The following is a 1,704-nucleotide window of genomic DNA, read 5'->3' as shown; positions in this document are numbered from 1 at the left end:
TCCACTATCTCCACTAACACACAATGGACTCTTTCATCTTCCTTCTTCTCCTTCTCCTTTTCTTCTTCCTCTGCTCTCCGATCACTTCCTTTCAAACAGAGAAGAAGACTTACATATTCCGCATAGACAGTGGATTAAAACCCTCTGTTTTCTCAACGCACTACCACTGGTACACTTCAGAGTTCACTGAAGGTCCACGAATCCTCCATCTTTACGACACAGTCTTTCATGGCTTCTCCGCAAGTGTTACTCCCGACGACGCTCAAACCCTCCGTAACCACCCCGCGGTTCTCGCTGTTTTCGAGGATCGTCGTCGTGAACTTCACACCACTCGTTCTCCTCAGTTCTTAGGTCTACGTAACCAGAAAGGACTCTGGTCTAACTCTGATTACGGATCTGATGTAATCATCGGTGTTCTAGACACCGGAATATGGCCGGAGCGGAGAAGCTTCTCTGATCTTAACCTTGGACCGGTTCCGAAGCGGTGGAGAGGTGTTTGCCAAACCGGAGTTAGGTTTGACGCTAGAAACTGTAATAAGAAAATCATCGGCGCTAGGTATTTCGCAAAGGGACAACAAGCCGCTATGTTCGGTGGGATCAATAAAACGGTTGAGTTTCTTTCTCCGCGTGACGCTGATGGACATGGAACTCACACGGCCTCAACCGCGGCGGGTCGTCAAGCTTTTAGGGCTAATATGGCTGGCTACGCCTCTGGTGTTGCTAAAGGTGTAGCCCCTAAGGCACGTATAGCTGCTTACAAAGTGTGTTGGAAAGACTCTGGTTGTCTTGATTCTGATATCCTCGCTGCTTTTGATGCTGCCGTCTCTGATGGAGTCGATGTTATCTCTATTTCCATTGGAGGAGGAGATGGGATCCCATCTCCGTATTATCTTGACCCCATCGCTATAGGTTCGTACGGTGCGGCGTCTATGGGAGTCTTTGTCTCTTCCTCCGCTGGAAACGACGGGCCAAATGGGATGTCGGTGACTAACTTAGCGCCGTGGATAACCACTGTCGGTGCTGGGACAATAGATCGAGATTTCCCGGCTGATGTTGTTCTTGGAGATGGTCACCGTCTTCGAGGTGTTTCTCTCTACTCCGGTGTGCCACTCAAAGGTCAGATGTTTCCGGTGGTTTATCCGGGGAAGAATGGGATGTTAGCTGCGTCTTTGTGTATGGAGAACTCTCTTGATCCTAAGCTTGTGAGAGGCAAAATAGTCATTTGCGACCGTGGAAGCAACCCTAGAGTAGCTAAGGGACTTGTGGTGAAGAAGGCAGGTGGTGTTGGGATGATACTCGCTAACACAGTCTCTAACGGTGAAGGCTTAGTTGGAGACGCTCACCTTATCCCTGCTTCTAACGTAGGATCAAGTGCTGGAGATAGAATCAAAGCATACGCTTCAACTCATCTTAACCCTATAGCTACTATAGGTTTTAGAGGGACGGTGATTGGAGTTAAACCGGCTCCGGTTGTGGCTTCGTTTTCCGGTAGAGGACCAAACGGGTTAAACCCGGAGATTTTGAAACCTGACTTGATTGCTCCGGGGGTTAACATCTTAGCGGCTTGGACAGATGCCGTAGGACCTACGGGTATAGTTTCTGATCGTCGGAAAACAGAGTTTAACATTCTCTCTGGTACTTCTATGGCTTGTCCTCACGTTAGTGGAGCGGCGGCTTTGCTTAAGTCGGCTCATCCGGATTGGA

At 49.1% G+C, this 1,704-nt stretch overlaps 1 protein-coding gene across 2 annotated transcripts in view; it reads left to right on the top strand.

Moving 5' to 3' along the window:
• Positions 1–1,704, top strand: part of LOC104747463 (subtilisin-like protease SBT1.6) — a 3,714-nt gene continuing 2,010 nt past the window's right edge. The window contains exon 1 of one of the 2 annotated variants that reach the window (XM_019236445.1): positions 1–726. In XM_019236445.1, the coding sequence (XP_019091990.1) occupies positions 24–726 (703 nt within the window). In that variant the 5' untranslated portion in view covers positions 1–23. Of the gene's footprint in view, positions 1,654–1,704 lie in introns of both variants that reach the window. The other variant, XM_010469094.2, reaches the window with a different exon arrangement.

This window comes from Camelina sativa, chromosome 15 (assembly GCF_000633955.1).
Source record: "Camelina sativa cultivar DH55 chromosome 15, Cs, whole genome shotgun sequence".
NCBI lineage: Eukaryota > Viridiplantae > Streptophyta > Magnoliopsida > Brassicales > Brassicaceae > Camelina > Camelina sativa.
Note: the sequence above shows the minus strand (reverse complement) of the source record. Positions and strands in the feature narration are given on the sequence as shown.